The 22,609-nt window shown below is 41.2% G+C and overlaps 1 protein-coding gene across 1 annotated transcript; it reads right to left on the bottom strand.

Annotated features, from left to right (window-relative positions):
* Window positions 1-607: 607 nt before the first annotated feature.
* On the bottom strand, window positions 608-6,785 carry GRPEL1 (GrpE like 1, mitochondrial). Its single transcript, XM_066317235.1, has 4 exons — window positions 6,651-6,785; window positions 5,594-5,762; window positions 4,014-4,095; window positions 608-1,529 (listed from the first exon to the last, which is right to left on the bottom strand). Exons 1-4 carry the CDS (start codon window positions 6,719-6,721, stop codon window positions 1,183-1,185), a joined length of 669 nt encoding a protein of 222 aa, XP_066173332.1. The 5' UTR covers window positions 6,722-6,785; the 3' UTR covers window positions 608-1,182.
* Window positions 6,786-22,609: the final 15,824 nt, after the last annotated feature.

Here is a 22,609-nt window from a genome sequence, read left to right as displayed (position 1 = left end):
TTCCCTAAGTTTGAGGATTCTGTTCTGTATGTTAATAGTGTGGGCTTTCAGGATACAAGAGGATGGATCCTTTGTCAGTTGTGTAATTTGCCAGGTTCCACCCTCTCCTATCCCAGTGACCACGCAAATGTCCTTCAGGTGATCATGTGTTGTATATTAGCCTCATTCTGCAGGACTGGGAGCAGCAGGTGGTGGTAGATGTGGCAAGAGCTGCACAGGGTAAAGTTCTGGTGCAACCTAAGATCCAAGCTGAGTAAATGTAAGAAATAATGAAAATGAAACTAAGTTCACACTTTTGTTTGAGCCACTTACATGCAATTATTTATGTAAGTCTAAAAGAAATCATATACCAAACTCTCAGCAACTCACTTCTTTGGGTGTTCTGGCTCTCAGCAGGACTGTAACTACAGTTTGCATAACAAACTGAGTGCAAAGCTGGAAGTTACAAGACTATAAAAATTGTTTAAACCAATTTATACAACATTATAAATTAAAAATCCAGAGATAGGATAAATTCTATTGATTCTTCAATGCCATACAAATATTAGATGGTTTTCTTGATTCAATGTTAGTACAGGACAAAAAGGTTGAACAATTACAAAATGTATCTAATCTCCATTGCCATTTATTTACAGTTCAGAATTCACACAGGTTTCAGTTTCAATTATTGAGAGATTATTTCTGAATAGACAAAACAGGGCATTTATCACCTCAGTGTGTAAAAGCTGATGGCTGCTTGCAGAAAGCAGGTTATTTGTACTACATCACCCACTTCTGCAATGTGAGATTCTGCAAAACCAAAGGAAGTGCTTGAACCACTATCTGCATTTTCAATCTACACACAGTGATAAACTTGAAATTGCAACATTCCTGTGAGCATTTCATTCTTTCCAATTTAATTCACCTTTTCAGGAGCAATAGTTGTAAAAAACATTATCTAATCTAAAGCATTAGAGGGCTTAATGGCTCTTGTAGTTCACACCCAAGAAGAGCTTATGGAACAGTGACATTGAAGGCCACTAAGCCGGAGAATTTCATCGGTTACTTCATTTTCACTGGGAGACCTCAACCAACTCATTTAAACCTCTCAGGGAGCATAGGAACGAGGGAAGCATGGCGTGAGAGAAAAACCATCCAGCTGTTTAATAGTTGTATGGCATTTGGACCTCTCAGCTTGGGCAGCTAAGCGTCTTTCACAACACCCACCAGGGCGGGCCGCAGCGTGCGCCCGTGCAGCTTATAGCCGATCTTGGAAACCAGCGCGATGGTGCCGGGCTCCTGCCCCTCCACGGGGGTGTGGAACAGCGCCTCGTGTTCATAGGGATCGAACTTGGCTCCCACAGGGTTCAGTCTCAGCAGGCCGTGCTTTTTAAACACTTTCTGAATCTGCATTTCTGTCATGACAAGACCTTCATATAAGCTCTTCAAGTGAGGGTTTTCATCCTTAATTTCTTCTTTGGGAACGCTTTCCGTTGCTTTCTCCAAAATGTCTGCGACTTCTAGTAAGTCCTTACAGAAGCTCTGGATCCCTGAAAATGTATAAAGGATGATAAAATGGGATTAGTCCACTGAGGGAAACAAGTGTTAAAAACCCCCAACCTCACAACCCCAAAAGCTACAGCAGTAATCTGCACTCTATGACTTTTAAGGAGGTATGTGATACTGTAATCATTTGGGGTAAAATATCCTTTCCAGCTTTGGATGGTAATAAAGAACAGAAACCTCGAAACCCACACCATCTCCTCTACTTCTGTGGGAAAAAAAAAGTGATTTCAACTCAAAAGAGTTAAATTATGCTTATGACCTAACAATAACAGTTAAAATTCTTACCAAATTAAGAAAAAAACCTTCAGATAACTTCATGTAATTTCCTCATGTCTGTCTCATCACCTAATCTTCAAAGCACTATGTTGCCCTATTCCTACCCTTGAATCTGGCGTCATAAAAACATTTGCAGAAGACAAAGCAGGATCCAATCAGACTGATGAGGATTTCAAGAGATGGACAATGATTCAACTCTTCCTTGAATGAAAAGAACTTGCACCTCTCCCTTGCACTACAAACCTCTTTTTACAGAGTCAGCAGCTGTGCCTTGCAAATACTGAGCAATTTCCAAGTTAATCATAGTCCTTGTCCTGAAGCTGTTCTCTGTCTCACACTAGAGAGAATCTGGACTAATCTCACTTAAGGCATTGGCAATCAAGAAAAAATCAAAACAGTTCAATAAAATAACACATTTCTACATAGAGGTAAGCAAAGGACAAACAGCACCGGGTTTTGGTTTAGCTTTTGGTTTGTCTTTTTGTAAGCCAGAGTCGGCCTTTTTAATTCTAGCTTACATTATGGATGTTCTTTTTTCCTTTACCAAGAAGTGATATGACCATTACCAGAGGCCAAGCCTTTGGTGTAGACAAAAAGCCCCCACAGTTAGGGAAGCACCTTACAAGATCTGTGGGGATCAGTTGGTTCTCAGGAAAGGGTCTCTCTAACAACTGGACAACTCTGTAGAGACTCAAGCTCTTTACAGAACAGTAACTAACAATGTCCAAGTAGTTCCAAAAATCTGAAAAAAACCTGTCATGGTTTTGAACTAGAAACTAGAGCTATGGTTGGGGCTGAACTGTACCAAATATAGATAAATGAGCTGTCTAGTTACATAGATCAAACCAAATAACCAAACTCTTCAGAAGGTGGTTTGGTTCAGTTCTTTATTGCGTATGTTGTATTTGCAAATATCTTTGACTGCAACTCAGAATTTATGCAGGAAATGAGTTTCTCTTTTTTCAACAGAACAAACAATAATGCACAAGCAATAAAATTTACAGATTATATGCAATCTAGTTGTCAAGATAAATTTATTTCTATGGTAGCACCTCTGACAGATATGACTCCAAGTCCTCTGCAGTAAGTAGAACATTAGTGAAACAATGCTTACTGCAAATCAACCTCAGGATGAAGCACTCAAACATCCACGAAAAAGAATGCAAGAATACTATGTACTTTTTCTTACAGAACACATTAACTGAAGACCCTGTATTCAGAAATTAGAGCTACAGTGCTGAGAATTAAACTATATAGCTGTGTATGGTGCATGGTAAAAAAAGAGTAACTCATCTTTTGAGGCAGAGTTGCAGTCAAACACCAGGACAGAACAGCACTCTGCTGCTGCAGCATTTGCACACATTTTTTTGTTTTACAGATTTGTATTGGAAATTTCAAAAAGCTAATTCAGATGTTGCTAGCCTGGCTCTTGAAGGAAGATGTGCTTCTAGCACTCCTCACAGCCAGTGACTGTGCATTCCTAGCACTGAAAAGAATCCATTCATTTAGAGGTATTACTTCTATTTGGAAGCTACTGCCTTCAACAGAACTCTTATTCAAGTATAAGAGGCTAAAAACCCAAAAAAAACCCACAAAAATATCCCAAAATCAAAAAAGAACCAAATTCAGTATAAACACCAAGAACAAAAAACAACAAGGAAAAAAAACCCCAACAAAACTACAACAACAACACCCCACAAACCAAAAAAACAAACAAAAAAACCTCCCAAAATCCAATCAACCAACAGAATGCCCCAATCAACCACCCCCCCAACCCCCCCAAAAAAACCCTCAACCAAAACCACAAACCAGAAGGCAAACCAATATTCCATGCTCTTGGTCAGATCTGAGACCAAAATATGTGAAAAAGGCAAACTTTGGGCTGCAAAACTTACTAAAAAAATCACCTAATGCAGTACACATTGTAGGAAACCAGATACCAAATTTTAAGAAAATGTGAACTATTGACTTCAGCAGTTTAAGTCTTGCCCTTGGCTGGGGAGATGGTCCCAATTCTGATGCAAGTCGAGGAACTGTTCAAACCTCTCTGCTTCAAATGCATTTTTTAAGCAAGTAGTCAAAATCACTGGGAAGTACAAATTGTTAATACTGCAAGGCCAGTCAGCTTAATATTTCCAGGCTTTGCATTCCCCAGGTCTTACTGAGCAAACACCAGAGGAGCCTCCACTGACCGTATAACTTTGCCTCTTCTACCAGTTTCTGGCTTCTTTGCCTCACGTTTTCTGCATCTGCCAAGGCACGCTTGTACTTCTCCTGAAGAAAAACCAGTAACAGAAGTTATTCCTCCTAGTCAGGCAGCTGACAATAACTCACACCAGCATATTCAGCATAAAACAGCATTTTAAACAGTTTCATAGCAACATTATTCATTACACCATTCAGGGTAATCTGAAACAACATGCCAATTATCACACCATCCCTTCTACCAAGACAGAAGTTTGCTTCAGTTAACAAATGAAGCAAAGGAAATCAGATAATTTTCCAAACCTTTAGAAAACTAAGACTCTTAGTCAACAGATTAGCTGGAAAAAAATTCACTCTACAAATATATAATAGTTCTATGAACCCAGTATTTCTGCTGTGCTCCCAGAAATCATCAGTCACGAGGTACACTGACACTACAGCAAATCAGATTTAACCCAGCCATGATTTTCAAACCATCTCTTCCCTCTCCATACACACCAGAGTGCCTTCCAGTTTTCTCAGCTTTACAAACTATGAAGCCTAACTCCTCTGTTGTTTATAACAAGTTTTGGTCTGTTCCTAGAAATATGGCCATTTACCAGCAGATGTACTAAGATGTGAAATACAATAAAATTAATAAAATAAAAATTCATGCTGAGCGCTTCACCAACTAACCCTGAATGGCTCCACCCTGAATATGCTTGAGCTTTGTATGCCAGTGAAGAATCTCAAAACAGAATAAAAGCAGTCAACAAGCTCCCTGAAGAGCTGCATTAGGCAACCAACAGCAAAACAAATGCATTAAATGGCATCTTAAATTCTTCCTGTAGAGCTTTGGGAAGAGCAACAGAAAGCAACTCAATCCATGTATGATCCACAGGTGCTGTTCTATAGCAGGTTCTGGGCTACCTCTTGAAATCTCAAATGCTCCAGAAAGACATTTTATATAAAGTATTCATTAATGTCTTTGCTTAATGCCCACCTCCCAGGACACCCTTCAGCTGCTGCAGGTGTGCACAGGAGAGAATGCAAGATACACGAGGCCACACAGAAGAGATGTGATGCTTTAGCCTCGAGTCTGAAGAGCTCTCCAACAGACAAGGTTTAAAACTTCCTAACTATGGCCTAAGTACACTACTGTATAAAAGCTAAGCATCATTAACTCTGACCTTTGGAAAGTCAGCAGCTGTTTCCATGAAGTCTACTCCTAACACACACAAATGCACACACCAGAGACACATCCACATTCTTTCATGGCTCCCAGAAATTACTTGTTCACTGAGCAAAACCCACATGAAAATCCAACAAATTTTCAGGCTGGAAGAGGTCATATTTCATCCAGAAATTGGAAAGAAATTATCCAAGATCTTAACTTTGGACCGTGGATGCATCCCAGATCTTGTAGTACACGTACTCTTAGGTTTAAAGAAATTATCAAATTGTGGATTTTATACAACTAAAAAGGAGTCACATAACTGTATCCAGACTGTGCACTGAGAACCCACACTGCAGGCTCTTGGGCACACAACTTGTAATGTGTGCATCCTAATAACCCAGAGGCACTTACAGTAACTTCTTTTAGTTGCTCTTCCAGTTTGGCCTTCTCTTCAGCTAGTAGTTTCTCAGCAGAGCTGGGTTCCACCTTCTGCTCATTTTGGCTCTGACTCTGGTCCTCTTCCAAGTTCTGGCCAGTATTTTTCTGCTGTGTTGCTGCACAAAGCAGTCGCGGAGATGTTCTAAGGCAAAAAGATGGAAGTTATTATTCTGTTGCTTATTTTGTAAGATATCAGTATTTTCTAGACGTACCAGACACTTTAACACATAATGTCCACAAAATTCTCGCATCAAAGCACGGTCATACAATGTGAATACTGCGTGGAGAACCGTCCGTCAGAAGCAGCAGATCTCCGGCCATTTAAACTGCAGCAGAAAACAACTGCTGCCAGGTATCAGCTTGTAACTGCTCATTACATTCAGTTTACAGTCACAGAACTTTTTAAGTGGGGTGTGCGTTCTCAGCACTGTGCTCCATCAGGAAACAAAATCCGTGATGCAATCGCCCGCAATAGCCTCCCTCAAAACACGAGCAACACAGGGCTTGGCCGCTGGAGCGGCAGCCCCGTGCCGGCCTGTCCCCGCTGTACGCGGGCACCGCGGCAAGCAGCGGCCTGCCCGCATGAATAATGACTCCTCACCCCTTCCTGCCGCTCCCAAGGCTGAGCGGGCCGAGGCACCCGAGGCCGAGCGGGCCGAGGCACCCGAGGCCGAGCGGGCCGAGGCACCCGAGGCTCGGCGGGCCGAGGCACCCAAGGACGAGGCTGCGGGATCAGCGCCGCGCTCACACAAGGGCTCGTATCCCCGCCCGCCGCACGGACACTCCGGCCCTGGAGTCCTCCAGGCTCCCCGCAGTACCGGGCCAAGCAGGGCCCCTCTTTTCCTGAGAGGGGCAAGGGAGAGCAGCGAAGAGCGGCGGGGGATGGGGGGCGGACCCGGCCCATCCCGGCTGTCGGACGGGGCTCCCCAGGGTTTGGCACCCCAGCCTCGCTCTCCTCCCAGCCCGGCGGTGAGCGCGGCCCGGCCCGAATATCCGGTGTCGGGCGAGCGGCGCGGCGCGACCCCCTCACCTCAGCGCGACGCTCAGTAGCGGGAGGCGCGGGCGCAGCGCACCCCGCACGCACTGGGCCACAGCCGCCATGGCGTTTTCCTGCCCGCCGGCCGCCTCGGCCCGCCCCTCGGGCTCCGCCAATCAGCGAGCAGGCTGGCCCTGAGTGACGCGGCCGGAAGCCAATCAGCAGGGCGGACGCGCCGCTGCGGGCCGAAGAGGCGGCTATTCCGGGGCGCGAAGGAGCGCCCAGAGGCGCGCGCGCCGGCCCCACTGTGACGCGCGGCGGGCGGGGCCGCGGGCGGGGCGCGTGCCCGGCGGCCATTTTGTCCGGTGACGGGCGGGGGCGGCGCGCTTCCCTCTTGGTGCCGCTCGCCTGGTCTGCCCGCGCCTGGAAAAGTTTGAGGATTTTAGCGCATTTTAAGCGCTGAATAACCCCGTTACCAATTCCACCTTGTAGCACCAGTCAGCAGTTTGCAAACCTCCGCACAGAGGTTTCTGTCCACACACGCTCGCTGAAGCTGCTGTGTATGCTCTTGCTGGACAATAATTTCATTTAATGACATCTTGAGCTTTCAGTAAATGGGATAATGTTGCTAATCCACTAGTTCCAGATTTGGCCACCTGCTTGCACAAGCTGTTTGTGCGAGTGTCCCGTGGAACCGGAGGCTATAGGAACCTTGCTCCGTGATGCTGGGATAGCTGAACTCGGACAGTTTGTCGGTCACTCTGTCAATATCTTTTTAAAGGGGAGGGAGGAAAAAAAAATCAGGGTCATGCAGTTATTGTACAGCTGTGAAGTTGAGTGCTGGATTACGCACAGATCCCCGAACACCAGCTGTTAGCCTGATCCCTGCATGCGTTTGTGCACTCTCCAAATGAAATCTGAAGGATGAAGATGCAAATTCCATAATGCAAATTTAGTAGGTTTTATATTCAAGTGAATAATTAAACCGTACACTGAAAAAGAAAGTGTAGAAGACATTTTTGGCTTGCTGTGTGAGAACCCTGTGGGAGCATTCTCGGTGCAGTGGCACTTTGCCAGAGCACACCAAGGCTCCAGCATGGCCTTCATTCCAGCGGATTGGTTTGCCTGGGATGGGCTGTGCAGAAAGCAGGATAAATGGCACATGAAGTCAGTGGCTTCATACCATGGCAAGTTTAGATCCCATTGAGCCTCATTTTGCCTATAGCTGTCCTGTGGTGTGACAATGGTACAGTCCCAAGGCTTGCCTGTGCAGAACACAGCAAAGAGTAAGGTTGTGTGCCATGTCCTGTCCACATGGAGTGGTGGTCGGTATCTGCTTTCCAGAATGTTGATGAGTCACAGGTTTCAAGCAGCATCCTCAGAAATACTGAAAGAAATACTGAGGAAATTTGTTAAGATAATGCTGAGAAAGAATCAGAGAGAACAAGGAGAAAACCCAAGAACAGCCATAAAGGATGATACCCACAGAAGGGCATGAAGAAATGAGATAGAAAAGGCAGTTGGATCTTTAGGTCTGATTTTCTAAAATGTGTCCTGAAAAGATCATTCCTTACATCTAGACAAGCAGTCTGTCTGTCTTATCTTTCTTGTCTGTTGTTTTTCCCCACATCTTCAGATGCAGATTCCTATTTCAGCTTGTCTCCATTTCTTTGCTGCTCACCATCTTTGAAGTTGTGCTTGATTAATGATTGATCACAAAGTCACAGAATTGATAACAAAAGGTTGAGAAGAACCCACTGCCAACATGTCTCAGTAACTGAGTATATATATTAGATTTAATATGTCTGCAACAATATCCTTCTTGTATTAGAAACTGTTTACCCCAAATGACACGTCACTGGCCTTCTGCAAGTAACCTTTCAAGATAACACACAGTGAAAATGCATTTTGTTGTGACTCATGCAAGCTGGACAGCTATCATGAAAAACCTGTAGCTGGCTTAGATGCTGATGGGTCAAGACTAAACAACATCTTCAGCTTCAAAAAAAGAATATGCAAGTTTACTGGAGCTTGTTTGCATCATGGCTGATGTTGGCTGTAAGTACTATCCCACTCAAGACTTTTTCATATCTTGTTTTGAGTCAGGCTATTGCAGGCTGTTCTGGTTTTATTGCAGTGTCAACTCATGAGTTTGGTATTTTTAAACTCAGCTACTGAGCATTCAGCATCTGGTTGCTGGACCCAGTTGGCTGTCTTAGTGTTCAGGAACAAGCACAGTTTTTTCTCATCCAGTTTTCTCCATATCAAGCAGTCTTTAGTTCTTCACATAAATACTGGGGTTTGAGTTGAGGATAAATAATGCTTATTCTGAATTCTAAACAGTCAACCATCATCCCTGTATAGGCCATTCACTTAAGAATTGGACTCAATGATTTTTGTGGGTCTCTTCCAACTCAGAACATTCTGTGTTCCAATGAACCAGCTGCTACTTTTCAATTTATGGTTTGAAAGTGACTCTAACCTCTAATTTCTGTGAGCTAGCAATAGAATCAAATAGTCAGGCTAGCATTCCCACTTCTTCTAGTGATTAACTTTGTGGTCTTGGGCAGTTACTTAACCTCATTTCGACATTTCTACAACCACAATTAAGGGCAGTAATCTTTCAGTACCTTAGAAGAAAGTTGTGTAGTGAGCACGAGGGAATTTCTGTGATATTTTGAAAATTCAAAATATCAACGGAATAACTCTCTCTTTCATTACTAATATTATACTTGCAGTAAAAAACCCCCATAATCCTTCAAGATTAACAATGCCACAAATGTAAGATTTGTGCATGAAAACTTAAATGAAAAATTAAGTAATTTCTTTTACTCTAAAAAAACACCTCAAACCTTGTTCTGTCTCTTAATGCTAAGATGTAGTTTATTGATAGTCAAGCAGCAAACAGAATGTCATTATATTTGTGTTTCAGATATGAACTTTATTATTAATGTTTTGAGGGTAAAGGAAAAGGCTATCATATCTTTTCCAATCAAATTTTATATCCCAGCCAGAACCAAATATTGAGCTCTGGTGGGAGCAAGCTTGGGGTGAGCAGGAACCACCAAAAATATCTCTGTAAATATTCTAGCAGTGACCTTTCAGGCCAGTAACCAGGACACACCTAAATCAAATTAAAAAAATATTAATGTAGCTGTAAATTTGATACTGTACTATATAGCAGTGAAGACAAATATTAGCAACTCTGCCCTTTAGAAAAGATCACAGATCAGACCACACAGCCACAGTATTCCATAGTCTGGTCTGGGAAGATGCCTGGTGGCAAATTAAGGGGCTGATCCTTGTGTATAAAATAATAGCAGCTTTTCTTCTGTAAGGATTATCAAGACTGAGGATCAGATACTCCATGGGTCCATTTCAGACGCAGGACAATAAAGATTAAATCAGTACTTGAATTCAGAAACTTTTAATCCTGAGATGCAGGTTGGGATTTGCGTGTATAGGGAGACAACCTTATTTGCTTTTAATTAGAGCAGGACTAAAATGGTTAATCTATACATCCAGAATTTATCATTTTTAATGTAAACATTTTAAGAAAACTCTCCCAAGAGTGAATGTGTAATACTTAGATTCTGCCTGGTTTCTCCTTAGGCTGAAAATACAGAACCATACATCTTGCTCTGATTATAAAGAGTACTTTGGAGTTCCCATAGCCTTTTGCTGACTAGTTTGAAGAGTGTATTTTGTAACCATCTTGTTGCCTGGAGAGTGTTGTCGTTGTGTTGTAAAGCTAATAGCTATAGCCACGGGGCTCTGAGGAGCGCTAATTAGAGCAATTTAGAATAACAAAAGTTCTGTTCCTGGGAGGACAATGAAGTGTTCCTTCCCCAAAGCAGCATGCCACTATTTCAGAGGCAATTTATTGTAATATAATGCAAAAGTCATCTGGTATCCCAAGGATTTACAAATCTGGCTATCTATTACAGTTCTCTTAGCCCTCGTGTTAATGGGGACACTCGGGTATGCCTTGTAGCATTTCTGGAGATGTAAAAATGGAAAAGCTCTGTCAATCAGGCATTGCCTATCTTACTTTATTTATTTACCAGTCAGAACCAAGCTGTTCAAATGCTCAGAAACAACTTACTGTCCTGATGTGGCTTTCCACCTTGAGACAAAATTATTGAGCATTGAGAGTTGTCAAATACGTTGTGATTCTCTGAATGTGGTGTCATGGATTTTCTTAAGATTTTTTTCATGAAAATCAATTGTTGCCTCTCAGCTTACTGGAACCATTAGACAGAAGGGGGGATCAGCTCTCTGGCCACATTCAGATTTGCCAAGAAGACAGCAGTTGTTGGTTTCTGTTTCTGCACACTGGCTAGCAATGGAATGGTAGCTTGACATTCAGATCTACATTTTCCTCTCTTAATTTTTCTTTAAGGTTTGATGAATTAGTTGCTGTGGGCTTGTTTCTGCTGCCCTTGTGTACAAGTGATTTGTATTAGTCAAAGGGAGTGCTGTACAGTGAAGGATTGCCAGGCCAGATGCTGGCAAATAGGCTGCCGGTAGCACCATAAAAGCCTGAGGTGGCTGTTTATTGCTCAGGTGTGACCTTCTCCTTTGCTTGTGACATGTTTTTTGTGATGACTGGCAGGATGTTGAACGGCAGGGATGGTTGGGCCGGTGCACGGAGCTCTGTTTGGTCACAATGTTTTAGGGCTCAGAATCCCAGTGCAATCCCACAGGCTGTTCTCTGAGCTCCCAGCTGGCTGCCAAAGGGGGAATGCTCATTCTGCTGACATTGCGGAGTGGTTTTGAAAAGGTATGAATGAAAGAAGGTAAAGCAAAATTTAAAAAATACTATCTTCTGCTTTTATTCAACTTTAGAAAGCAGCAAGAGCTTTTAATTGTATTTCTGTGTCTAATTTATGGGGGGTGGGTGGAGGGGTGGTGAGACTGCTCACTCACTGGGACCACTGCTGTGCTCCATTTAATCCTAATCTGTCTAGATGAGTCTGACCAGAATGGGGACAAGGAGTTCAGCTAAAAATAACTGTAGTGGGACAGAATAAAAAAGCTTTCAAAAATTTGCCATATAAAAAAATCTGTCTTACACAGTTTTGGTGCTTTGTGTGAAGATCACAGTCTCTGAAGCTCTTGAACCTGTCCCTAAAGTGAATGCTTTACACTTTGTTTGGTTTCCACAAGCATCTCTGAGGGTGCAACTTCAACCACGTTATAGGAGCTCAATATCATCATTAAAGCTGGGCAAATGACATTTAAGGCAAGTGTGTGTTTTTGTCAGATTTCCCTCAAAATCGTTTTGGTTCTGTTACTATGGTATATCTCCATGTTTTAAATATAAAATTTGAATGTAAATCTTGTGCCAGGCAGGTACAGACAGAACTAAAGAAAAGCACATAATTACATCCACAGTGTCTGTGCCTTGTTCAGAAAGTAAGAACATGGCTGCTTTATGTTTTTTAACAGTTGTCACCCAAAGTACTTCTACTGCTCTTTTAAAGGTCACCTCAGATTCATGAATCACCTCAGGTTAATGTCTTATTAATCATCAGAAACTGGATGAAAATTACTGGTTCAGCATTGTGAATGCTCTTGTGCTAGAAATAAAACAAAATAAAATACTAAGAATGGAATCAGTACTTTAGTGATTGATGTTAAATAGGAATTCTTCTGCTGTAGCTGAAACCATGTAGTCTTCCCTTGTGACTCCATTGCCAGCTCCTGGTCTCTGCACTGTTCTCTGATCCGATGAGCTGTTTCTCATTGACTCTGCAGCACATCATGGTCCTTGGCTTTTGTCCTTGCGTTGTTCTTTCTCCTTCCTCTTCTTTTAACTTGTGCTCTTCACTTTCCATTGCCACATCTGCTGTGTTTAGAGTGGAAGAATCTCTTTAACACACTGCTTCCATCTCTGCTTACTCATTCCCAGGTTTTGCTGAAGCTATCCTCCCTTTGGATCTCACTGTGATCAAGAACAACTTCATCTTTCTGGCTCTTACCACTGTTTCAAGAGCACTGTGTTCATACCTAGAGATGGTGTGACAAGCACCTGCTGCTCTGCTCTGTGATATTGGTGTTGGGTGGTAATTATGCCTGTGCTGTAGGAAGGCATCGATGTGGAAAATCCCTGCCCCACCATGGCTTCTCTTTTAGTTCATCATAATTACTGAACAAAGCATTCAGAGAAATAGCTTCCATTTCAGAGAAATAGCTTTTCTTATGACTAGTGATGTCTGTATTTTTATTAGACCACCTTTCTTTCCTTGTTTGACTTGTAGTTCGACACTTTTGAAAAACATTATATTTCTGTTGTGTCTTTTTTCATTTGTGTTTAACTTTTCTATGATTCCCCAAGTGCTTTGGCTGGCAAAGTCTTCATGAATAAAATTACTGCCATGTTACAGCTATAAAAATCTGCTCCCTCCTGGGAATGGCACAGACAAGTTTGGAGATGCTGAGGAAAATAAGAATCATATAATCATAAATGCTTCATTAAAATAGGAATACATAGGGAAAATATTTATAATATAATCTTGCAGTTATGAACTATTGAAGCATTGGTCTTCCTCATTCTGCATTAAGCCCGTATACTGAATGGTGTATATGTGCTATTTTTACACTGTTGTTGGCTCTGCAGGACAGATCCACCCAGCCTAACTTGGTAGAAATTGAAAGCTGACAGTAGTCAAGAAGTACCGAAGTATTCTGTGCCAGCTAAGTGTCCTGCTACATTGTCATGCTAATTAACTCTGAGCTGGTTGTGCTTTTGGAAAGCTGGAGTACCCGAGGCAACTTCTATCTCATGCAGCTCTACACTACTCTGCAGATAAATTAGTAACTGTCTACACATTGATTTGACAGTTTTTCTGTTATTTAGGACAGAAGGAGCTGTTTGGGACTGTTGGTTGTTTTTCAATAACTATTATTAATACTTTGGTACAAACCCAAGTGAATAAAATATGGATAAACAAGAAGTTGAGGGTTCAGAGATAATTCTGAGAGCTATAAAGTAGATGCTGTATTTTTCTGCCAGAAGACAGCATGACAAACTCAGAGGATCTGTTCTCGTGGTCTTCTGCATTGCAAATAACTGTGTTTCAGAGCCAAGTTCTCCATAAACTCCAGCTAAACTATGTAGATCGTGTTAGCAGTTGGCCAGCACAGCTACAAGCAAGGTCGAGCAAGAGCATAGTACAGGAAACATTTATGCATTAATAGCAATTTCTTTCTTACAGCTTATGGTTTGTAAGGAATAATTTCTCAGCTGGGGGCAGTTCCAAGGCAGAATTACCCATCTTTTTACTTTTCAAATATTACCTGCTTTTGTAAGGGCTCTGCAGATCATGAAGTGTGTGCAAAATGCTCATAAAAGTCAGGTCGTGACTTAAAATCAGTCTCAGCTTCTCAGCAGAGCCAGTAAATGGAAGAGGCAGGATACCTTTGTCTTCCTCTGGTGACACCATGTGATGGGTTGACCCCAGCCAGCAGCAAAGCTCCCGCCAGCCTCTCTCTTACATCCTCCCACAGCAGGGACAGGGGAGACAGTTGGAAGGGCAAAAGCAAGAAAAACTTGTGGCTCAAGAAAAAGACAGTTTAGTAAATGAAGAAAAAAATGAAAAAGGCAATCACCACTGCTCACCTGTAGGCTCATGCCTAGGCAGGGTCTGAGCCATGAGTGCCTTGGAAATATTCCCTCCCCAGTTTTATTGCTGAGCAAGGCAGATGGCATGGAATAACCTTTTGGATAACTTGGGTCAGCTGTTCCACCCATGTCTGCTCCCAGCCTCCTGTCTGACCCCAGCCAGTTTGCTGGGGGATAGAGGGAAAACCAGAAGTAGCGTTGGCACACTGCAAGCACTGCTCAGCCTTAGCTAAAAATCACTGTGTTATTAACACTGTTTTAACCATGAATCTAAGACACAGCATCTTACAAGTTGCTGTGAAGAAAATTAACTCCATCCCAGCCAGAGCCAGTACATAAAATAATAGGTAAGCCTGACCTTGAATGAGATTAACACCCTGCTAAATCTAAATATGACCTAATTATATTTTTGTCTTCTTTTTTAAATTGTCTTTAGTCCTTGTTAATGACATGTATCCAGCTGTCATAAAGAAATACGAGTATTTAAACTTCTAATAGATTTTATGAAGGCTATAAGCAAAATTTTCAAATAGCTGAAATTGTGCATCTCATCTCTATGCATGTAAATATTTTGTTTTTCAGACATGTTTTGCACTTGGAGTTCCAGGAAATTTGTATTGGGCTTTATTTTACAATGGTTGTGTATTCATTAGTTTTTGTTTGCTTTTCATGACATATTTTTCATTGTATATTTAGGTGAAATTCTAGTTAAATATGTAACCTAGACAAATATAAACCTCTGGTTTAGAAAAACTTATTCCTGTAACTTGGTTTTCTTCTAGAAAAGCCTTTGGTGTCCCCTTTGGTGAAATATCACCTTGTTTAGGGACTTTCTGGAATGTAATTTATAGCAATCCTCCATTTGACCTGTAAGCACTCCTACTTTACTTGGACTCATGTTTTTATGTGAAATTTGTTACATTTATTTCTGGAATGGAAGACTACTTGAAGCACAGGAGCTGTGATGACATATAATGTGAGATAGAGGTGGTATTAGGCTGAAAGCAGTAGTATTTTCAAAACCGAACAGTGTTTTGACAAATATAAATGCTAAAAGGATAAGGGGAGCATCAGGTTTCATTTTGTTTGTCCAGTGAGATCACTGTGGAACTTCTGTATCTTTCCTTTGGACTGACTGAGTTTTTTGTCTTTTCTACCAGGTCAGTTACAAAGTAAATGTTGCAGGTGCTAAACCTGTGCAGTCCTGTTGTAGACAACTCATACCCCACAGAGGTGCACAAGTCTTAGTAAGTCCTGTTCTATTTCCACCAATCCCATACTAATATCTTTATGTATCTGTTTTTAGGCACTCAGATCACTTTAAAAACACCAGTTCTAGTAGATAAGTCTACACAAATCCTATAAGCCACAGTTCTACAGGTCCTGTATCAGCCATATCGTTGGACCTGCTGTGCAGGCTCCTCTGTGAATGTCAAAAGAAGGGCTTCTCAAAGATATTTAAGACCCAACAAGTTTGCTCTCCGTCTTGCAGTCAGCTTGCAGCTTTGCTTCATTTGGGTTTGTCTGCCTGTGCATCCCCTGTGTTTGTGTGTCTGCCTGGCTTTTGGCAAAATTACTTATGCCCTTTCCAGTCTGCCTTTCAGAATCATCCTGAGGTCTTTGGCTCAGTCTTCTGGTCTTCAGTCTGTTTTTCCTGGCTCTGCTCTCATCTGCTTCACAGCATTTTTTGTGACTCTGACTCTTGTCAGTGGTTTACCCAGCTATTTCAGGAGGTGTTTTGAGTCTTGACTCTTTGATTTTGTGCTTTGTCTTGTGAGTTGGCCAGAAATGTGAGGATCACCATAATCTGGACTTGAGTCATCTGAGTGCATCCTTATGTTGAATTCCTAAATACTTACCAGCATGTTCTTCTTGCTTTGAACTCCAAGACAACATCAGAACATAGACTTTTAATCCAAAAGGTTGGCCCAAGAAGGGTTTGGATGCTACTTAAGTTCTTCCTGTCGCTTTGGAAAACTCATTCTTTCACTTAACATTTGGTGCTTGGACGATATTGAAAATAAACCTCCCCAAAATTTTTGCATTTCACAAAAGATGCTGCTCCAAGTGCCACAGAGAAGTGGCAGCCAGCTTACAGCAGATTGGAAAGACCTTCTATTATTTTCCTGAAGTTCTGAAATGAAAAGAACATGCCTGTGAATATATTTAAGCAAGATATTCTCTTTATACTGCACTTTGTGTTCTGTAAATGACCATGAAAATCAATAAAAACAAATTGTACCTAATATATTCTGTGTTTTGCAAAGAGACCAAGCCTTTCCTCCTGAATTATTAATGTTTGAAAAAAAGTAATTGCACATTAAAATCTTATATTGAAAATGGTAATTCAGGATGTTTTGATACCTTTTTCCCAAGTTAAAGAAGAGTAGGAAGTATAAGAGTATTTTTTTGTTGTTGCTCTGAAAATATTTCTATTTTTTGACAGTAACTGGCATCAAGAGCAACAAGGAAAATAATAAACCATACTGAGTATTTTCCCCTGATGTTTTATGTCTACTCTGAAAAGATAGGATACAGACAATTGTTCAGCTGCAGTAAAGCTGCAGTTCTCATTTTTATTGTGCAGAGCTGAATTTATCCTCGCTGTAATTTTTCTGAAATCAGCAGAGTTATTTCTGCTAGGCAGGAGAGTGACCTGCTCTGATTGTGTTGGTGTTCTAGGAGGGGCCACACTCCAGCAGAGTTTCTTCTCTTCGGTTGAATACACATGTACAAGTAAATTGTGCTTAGCTGTACAACTGCTTGTATGATTGTAGGCAGCACAGCCAGGAGAGTACAGGGACTTGAATCTGTGCCTTTCAGGTACAGGAGGTGAGCTCCGTTTGTTTCAGGGGAAGGATGCTGCTTCTTATCACATGCTTCATCTGAAAAGCTTTACCACAGACATGGTTAGGCAGAAGCCTTCTTCAGAAAAAGACTAGGGTTAGTACTTAGGAGATGTCCAGGCTTGATATTTTCTAGAGTTTCCTGAAATCAAAAGGGGAAACAAAGGCTTTGGTTTTAAAAATAAGCTTCTCGTGTTGTAGCAGAATATATTGTGGTTATTAAAAAAACCCAAAACAACAAAACCAAACCAACAGGTAGGACAAAAAACAAAATAAGCCAAAATAAGAGTTCTTCCAAAGCTTCTCTTTTAATAAAATACATATGTCAGAAAGGAATAGAGGAATATAAAGTTTAGACAGTAGAATGATCAAATTGAGATTTTAATTCCAATTCTATTTTGATATTATTATTTTTCTTCCTGTTAAACCTGTGTAATGGTGTGTTTTTAGTTTTATCAGTTAATGTATGTATTTAAGGTTTGCTTTTATATTGTTCTATGTATTCAGTGGTTTGTTCCACGTACCCCCTATGTTCTTTCCCTATACGGTTTGTTTCTTGTCTCGGTTGACTGTCCGTCTTATGTTACATAACGCCCGGGTCCTGCCTATCGCTTCGAGGCCTCACCCTGGGACTAGAAGGTTCCAGTGAAGTCGTCGAGTGATTGGACAGGGTCCCGGCTGTTCCCTCCTTCTCCTCCTTGATTGGCTCCCCTGTCTGTCTTTCATATGCAGAGCCACGCCCTACCTTTAGCTGATTGGTGCCTTGCTGGACTCCTCCCCCTTCTCCTCCCCTGTCCTGGAGCTGTCCGGGGCAGCGTGTGCTCTGTCGAGGCCGGCTCCCTGGAGGTGAGGTGTTCCCTGGAGGGGCGCCCATAAACTGTAGTAGCAGAAACCTTGACAGCGTCCTCCCTGCCTTCCTCAGTCGTGGACCGCGCTTGCGGTAAAAAGGCCTCATAGGACCAGCGAGGTAGATCATCTACTGAGCTGTACCTTCTCTGCGGCCGGTGTCAGGGTTAGCCAAAGCGGGACAAGACTCCTGAGACACCGTGACCCCTGCAAAACTGTATAGACCCAAACTGGGGAAGTTTCTCACAAACTGAAGAGTCATAATTCCCTCCTAATGTTTCATATTCCAGTCTCCCTTGCATTGATTTGAAAATCTGGATTTTTAGTGGAGCTGGTTAATTTTTTTCACCTTCTTCAGAAGTATCATGCTTCCAGAAATGTGTATGGTTCGTTTCTGTGCTTATTTTTATTTATTTTTAATGGATTATCTCACTCTCATCAGGAGCGTATGTATGATACAGGTTGCCATGGTAAACGATGAATTTTTTATTAACATTGTAAATATTAATTTAAAACATGAGTATCTGGTAACTGAGATGTTAACACTGCTTTGGAGATTTCCCTGTTCCTGAGGTGACAGAAATTATGTATGGAGTTACAAATGTGAAAAGCAACGTATCTTGGGAAGGAGGTTCTTTAGTGATAGTACAGCAGCCTAAGGGCACAGAAATGTAGGATATTTGGACTGTGAAGCAAAGACAATAGAAGATCAGACATAAGCTGCTGGATGTTATTACTAGAGATGACATGGAACCAAGATTTGAGTTTTAAATTCCTTCCCTTACATTTTTGGACCTTTTACTGTCAGTTCTTTGCATCAGAGTGTGACCAAGTGGCTGAGCTGAATCCAGTATGGAAAAAAAGAGGAGTGTGAAGTGGTGTGATCAGTTCCAATGCAGGGATGGGCACAGGGCTGGCTCCCTGCAGTTTCATTTATGATGTTACGTCTAACTTGCTGCTCTAATGAAGTAATTTTAGGCACCTTTTTGAACACTCTTTGTTACCCAAATTTCACTGAGCTCAATGGGAGATATCTGCTAGGACATTCTTGAAAATTCACTTTTCTAGACATAGAATATCTCTTAAACTCATGTCCTTCATCCATGGTGAAATGAATGCAATGCTGCTTTCTTTCTTGGAAGATAAGGAAATGGAAGTATTTTTGAATAGGAAGTCGTTTTGTCCAATGACTTTTTTTGCATAACCTATGGTTCCTGATGAGTTTCTGTTCATCCATTAAGTCCTTGGTGACAGTGTTAATTTTTCATTGTACATTTGCTTTTGGAGCAGAAAGTTACAAGGTGGTTGTTGTATTGTCTTGGGACTTTGACTCGTATTTGATGCTGTCACTGAAGAGTGATTTTAGAAGAAGCTACATGATAAGAGGTGCTATCTTTCACCTGATATGTTAAATTGAGGTCGCTTCTGTCAATGGCCCTCTTAAAAATCACCTCTGTCTTGTCAGACATTCCATTTCCCAGTGAAATTAATTCTAAAAATCAAGGACTGTGTCTGAGATATTACAAAGCCCATAATAGTGGCTCTGTTTGCCCCCATCTTTGGCACTACTGGTATTTCACTTACTATTTTTGTCAGGACTTATATTAGAAAACTCAATTTTACTCCGTTCTGTATCACAAAGCAGCATATGTCACCCTAACTCCACTGAGCAGAGTAAGATTACTACATGAAATCTTTTATCATCCTGTGATATATATGTACACACAAGATTACTCAGAAAATAACTTGTCACTTCTGTAGACACTTCATGGTTGCTGGAAAAAACACTCCATACTGAAGGTCACATGTATATACATGGATTTAACAGCTCTATTCACCCTCTGTAGAACAGTGCTGCTAGCAGAATGACAAGAGACCAGTAAAGCTTCATACTTCCAAGGAAAACTTTCTGATCCCTTCTGTTTAAAGGAATTAAGTTCATTATATTGGAAGGAAATAGTTTTGTGAAAGTAAAAGCACTTTCAACTCTATTTCACCTTGGACTCGTATTATAAGGACTCCAAATGTGTGACAAATGTTGCCCTACAGAATATCTTATTGATTTCAGCATTAAATTTGACTTTCAGAATGCTAATTAATTGATTTGAATCATGTTGGGGATTTTTTTTTAAGTATTGATAAACAGTTTAGGTAGTTCAGTGTCTCTTTTACCTGAGATATTATAAGGCATAGTTCCTTTCAGATTCTTTGTAGACTGAAATCTTATAACCCATTCACAAGAACACGACTTTGGAAAGCTGGTTTTGGTGCATCTCTCTCCTCCATATTTTCTTTGTTCACTGCCCTGTGTGCTTCTCTCCTTCCCACTCCTCAGTAGTGATTTCTAAGGCAAAGAGACTTCTTTTCTGCTGGTCTCAGGAAAAGCCACTTAGATTTTGCCATATTGTAACCTATTGAAAAGTAACATTTACTATTCCTGTCCTGCGTCTTTGAGTTGACTCCCAAAAGTCCAGTCTTTCTCTTGGTATTCTGACTTACCATGTGTCTAGAACTAAAGTTTGTTTTGCCTTTGTGATGCTGGTTGTCTTAAAACATTTCACAAAACCACTAAGTTTCTTTTATTTCTGTGGAATGTATTGGATAAGAAGCAAAAACATTCAATGTTCTTATTCTGTCCACAAAAATTGTGTTCTGAGTGTTTTATTTGACTTCTAGCAGAGCCACACTCAGTTTTTCACAAAATTCTGATCTGGCTTTGTGTTAATTGATTTCATTAATGCTTCCAGCAGCATCTTACAACAGAAGAATGTTACATGTGGCCCAGTAGTGTTGTGTTCTTTGGAGTTGATGGAAGACACCCGAAAAACTGAGCTCTAAAATAATTAGTTATAGATATAGACAAAGGTTGAGGTCACTCACTGTCAAATTTCTCTCCCTGTTCTATTTCTTAAATAAAGAAATTATAAAGCAGCATAACATTTATGAGGTCTAGTGACAATGCATATTTTGATATATAAATTAGACAGTATTTGTTCCATTTTGGAAATGCAATAGAAAAATTTCAGTGAGCAAAGTTTTCAACTTGTTTAATAAAAATGGAGGACTCTTTCTGTATTATGGAACAACAAATCCAGAAACATGATTGCCCTCATTGTCAGTATCTCTGTGTGGAATTACTTCTTGATGGTTAAATGGCAGAAGAGTCTCTCAGCACTTTTACAGCAAGCAAGATGGAACCTAAATTAATATTCTACCTCTTTCATATAAAATTTAGCAATTATATAAAATAAATAGATAGACACCTTTTGATATTTATTCAAGTCCTAAATATTGAATTAAAATGCAGAACTTCCTAGTTATGTCAAATGCTGTCAGGAAGAGTTCACTTGAAAGCAGTTCAGTCATTACAGAGGAGTGTATGGCTTATTCAGCTTATTTTTCTTTCAGTTAACTTGAATTCAAATGTGAAATTGCTTTAAAAGTTTTGTTTCTTTTAAAAATGTTTTGTGGGCTTTCTTTCTCCACAAGATTTTAGTTGTCATATTTTATTTAGGAATCTTTCCTTAATGAAATTTGTATTTATAAAAGTTGGTGACCTTGAAGCCAAAATGCTGTTTATTCTCAGATCAGATGTAGCATAGACAAGAAAGTAGTGCTGTGGCTATCTGGGCATGGTAATTTGAATCAAGCTGCAATTTTGGACACCACCATATTAAAAAGGCATTGAGCTATTAGGGAGTGAGCAAAAGAGGGCCATGAGGATGGGGAAGGACCTTGGGGGGAGCCGTGTGAGGAGTGGCTGAGGGCACTTGGTCTGTTCAGCCTGGGGGAGAGGAGAATGAGAGGAGAGCTCACTGCAGTCTGCAACTTCCTCGTGAGGGGAAGAGCAGGGGCAGTACCAATGGCTGCACTTTTGTGAGCAGGGACAGAACTCGAGGAAATGGCCTGAAGTTGTGTCATGGAGGTTTAGGTTGGATATAAGGAAAACATTTTTCCCCCAGAGAGTGGCTGGGCGCTGGCACAGGCTCCCCAGAGAAGGGGTCACGACACCAGCCTCTCAGAACTCAAGCAGCATTTGGACAATGCTCTGGGGCACATGGTGTGACTCCTGGGGATGGCCTGTGTGGGGCCAGGGGTTAAACTCAATGATCCTTGTCAATCCCTTCCAACTCAGCATATTGTGTGTTTCTATTAAAGTCATTCCTACAGCCCTTGGTATTGGCAGCACTGTGTCCAATGCTCTGCACTGTGCAGGTGCTCTCAAAGCATCTCCTGGAAAAGTCAGCTGAGACATCCAGCTTTGCACTGAAGGAAAAGAGGAACATTTGCTTGTTTCTTCTACTTGCAAAGATTTGGGGGCAGTGGCCTGTGCCAAGGGATAGGAACAAGCCTCTGTAAATAATTGATAACTGAGACATTCTTCCTGCAACCATGAATGTGAACCATTACCTGAACTTCCATTTCACTTGTTCAGTGATACTTCAGGTCTTATTTTGAAGTAGAAGAACAACTTCCAGTATTACTCATTTTATATTACATTCCAGATGTGCTCATTTTGCTCTGCAACTTTGCAGCATGGCTTGTGATGCAGGTTGCCTACACCAGTGTAATGGAAATATACAGCACTTTTGCTGTGAGTTTATAACGCTGAACACTTCTACCTTATTTTAAATAGCTGAAAATTATGCAGAGCTGTGATCTATAAGGCTTTTGGATCTTCCACAGTAGAGAAA

The sequence above is a fragment of the Sylvia atricapilla genome, chromosome 4, assembly GCF_009819655.1.
Source record: "Sylvia atricapilla isolate bSylAtr1 chromosome 4, bSylAtr1.pri, whole genome shotgun sequence".
In the NCBI taxonomy this organism is placed as follows: domain Eukaryota; kingdom Metazoa; phylum Chordata; class Aves; order Passeriformes; family Sylviidae; genus Sylvia; species Sylvia atricapilla.
This window is presented reverse-complemented; position numbering and strand designations above follow the sequence as displayed.

Coding starts and splice junctions, on each gene's coding strand:
- GRPEL1 (XM_066317235.1), bottom strand. CDS start 6,721: ATGGCGGCTGTGGCCCAGTGCGTGCGGGGTGCGCTGCGCCCGCGCCTC. Junction 5,763..6,650: donor CTACTGAGCGTCGCGCTGAG/GTGAGGGGGTCG, acceptor TTTTTGCCTTAG/AACATCTCCGCGACTGCTTT. Junction 1,530..4,013: donor AGAAGAGGCAAAGTTATACG/GTCAGTGGAGGC, acceptor ATACATTTTCAG/GGATCCAGAGCTTCTGTAAG.